Source organism: Myotis brandtii, unplaced genomic scaffold (assembly GCF_000412655.1).
Source record: "Myotis brandtii unplaced genomic scaffold, ASM41265v1 scaffold9989, whole genome shotgun sequence".
NCBI classification, from domain to species: Eukaryota; Metazoa; Chordata; class Mammalia; order Chiroptera; family Vespertilionidae; genus Myotis; species Myotis brandtii.
Genome location: NW_005372175.1, coordinates 6,310 through 7,262, shown reverse-complemented (window position 1 = coordinate 7,262; position 953 = coordinate 6,310). Strand labels below are relative to the sequence as shown.

Sequence of the window (953 nt, the reverse complement as noted above, 5' to 3'; positions counted from 1 at the left end):
AGGAACCACAAAAGATGACTGTGTACAGTGAGAAGAGAGCCCTGAGGAAACCAATAATTGAGGGACAGGCAGGAAATGAGAAACCCCTGAAAAAGCGTGAGAAGTAGTTAGGTACCAAGAAAACTAGGAAAATGTGGTTCATTTAAACCAAAATCAAAAAGGGTTTCAAAGAAATAATTTTAAAAATAACCTTTGCCTCTTACCTTTTTCATTTCCTCATACATCATAAACAGAATACTGAAGTCATGTCTGTGCTCATACCAGCCTCTGATGTGATCAAACCAACGGCTTCCTACTACTGGGGGGGAAATTAGTAAGTGACAAGGTAAAGATGTTGCACTCACCAAATAGCAAACCTGAGTCTTTCTTTTCTGTTCTGGAATCCCCTGGAAGGAAAGTAAAGCCTCCACCACTAGACATCTATGTTACCTGGTAAAAAATGGTGCTTTGGGAAACAATTTCATGATTTTAATGGAAACCTGTCTTTCCTATGTATGTAGGGAAAGCAGCAGGGGAGAAAATAAGAAGCCCAAGCAACTCATTGTGAAGATTGAAGGTAAGCTCCTTACGTTCTTACTTCTTCCACCTGAAAATCTGTCTTTATTTCTCCTTTTATTATCTATTTTAACATGTCTGGATAGCAACTTCAGATATCTATAAGATAGAACCTGAATCTAATCTTCTAAATAAGTGAGAGCCCCAGTTCCACAAGCCTCTTAAATCAATCAATCCTCCTCAGTGTTGAGATGAGTATTGCACCGCTGCCATGTAAAGCCTACCATAAGTCCATGACAGAACACAAACACTACATCCACTTTGAATGGGTACACCATTGCGGTTCTTTTATGATCTGGCCAAACTGTTTCTTAAACTATATGCCTTTGCAACCATAGCAATCCCCAAAGTGGTCCTGGTGAGAATAGAAAGGCCATTGGGTGGCAAATTAAATTAAC

General features: G+C 39.3%; 1 protein-coding gene across 1 annotated transcript in view; it reads right to left on the bottom strand.

Annotated features, from left to right (window-relative positions):
- LOC102251126 (amine sulfotransferase) overlaps positions 1-953 on the bottom strand; it is a 6,242-nt gene that overhangs the window by 2,714 nt on the left and 2,575 nt on the right. Inside the window, exon 3 of the mRNA XM_005886625.2 lies at positions 204-298. Coding sequence (XP_005886687.1) covers positions 204-298 — 95 coding nt within the window. The remainder of the gene's footprint in view (positions 1-203; positions 299-953) is intronic.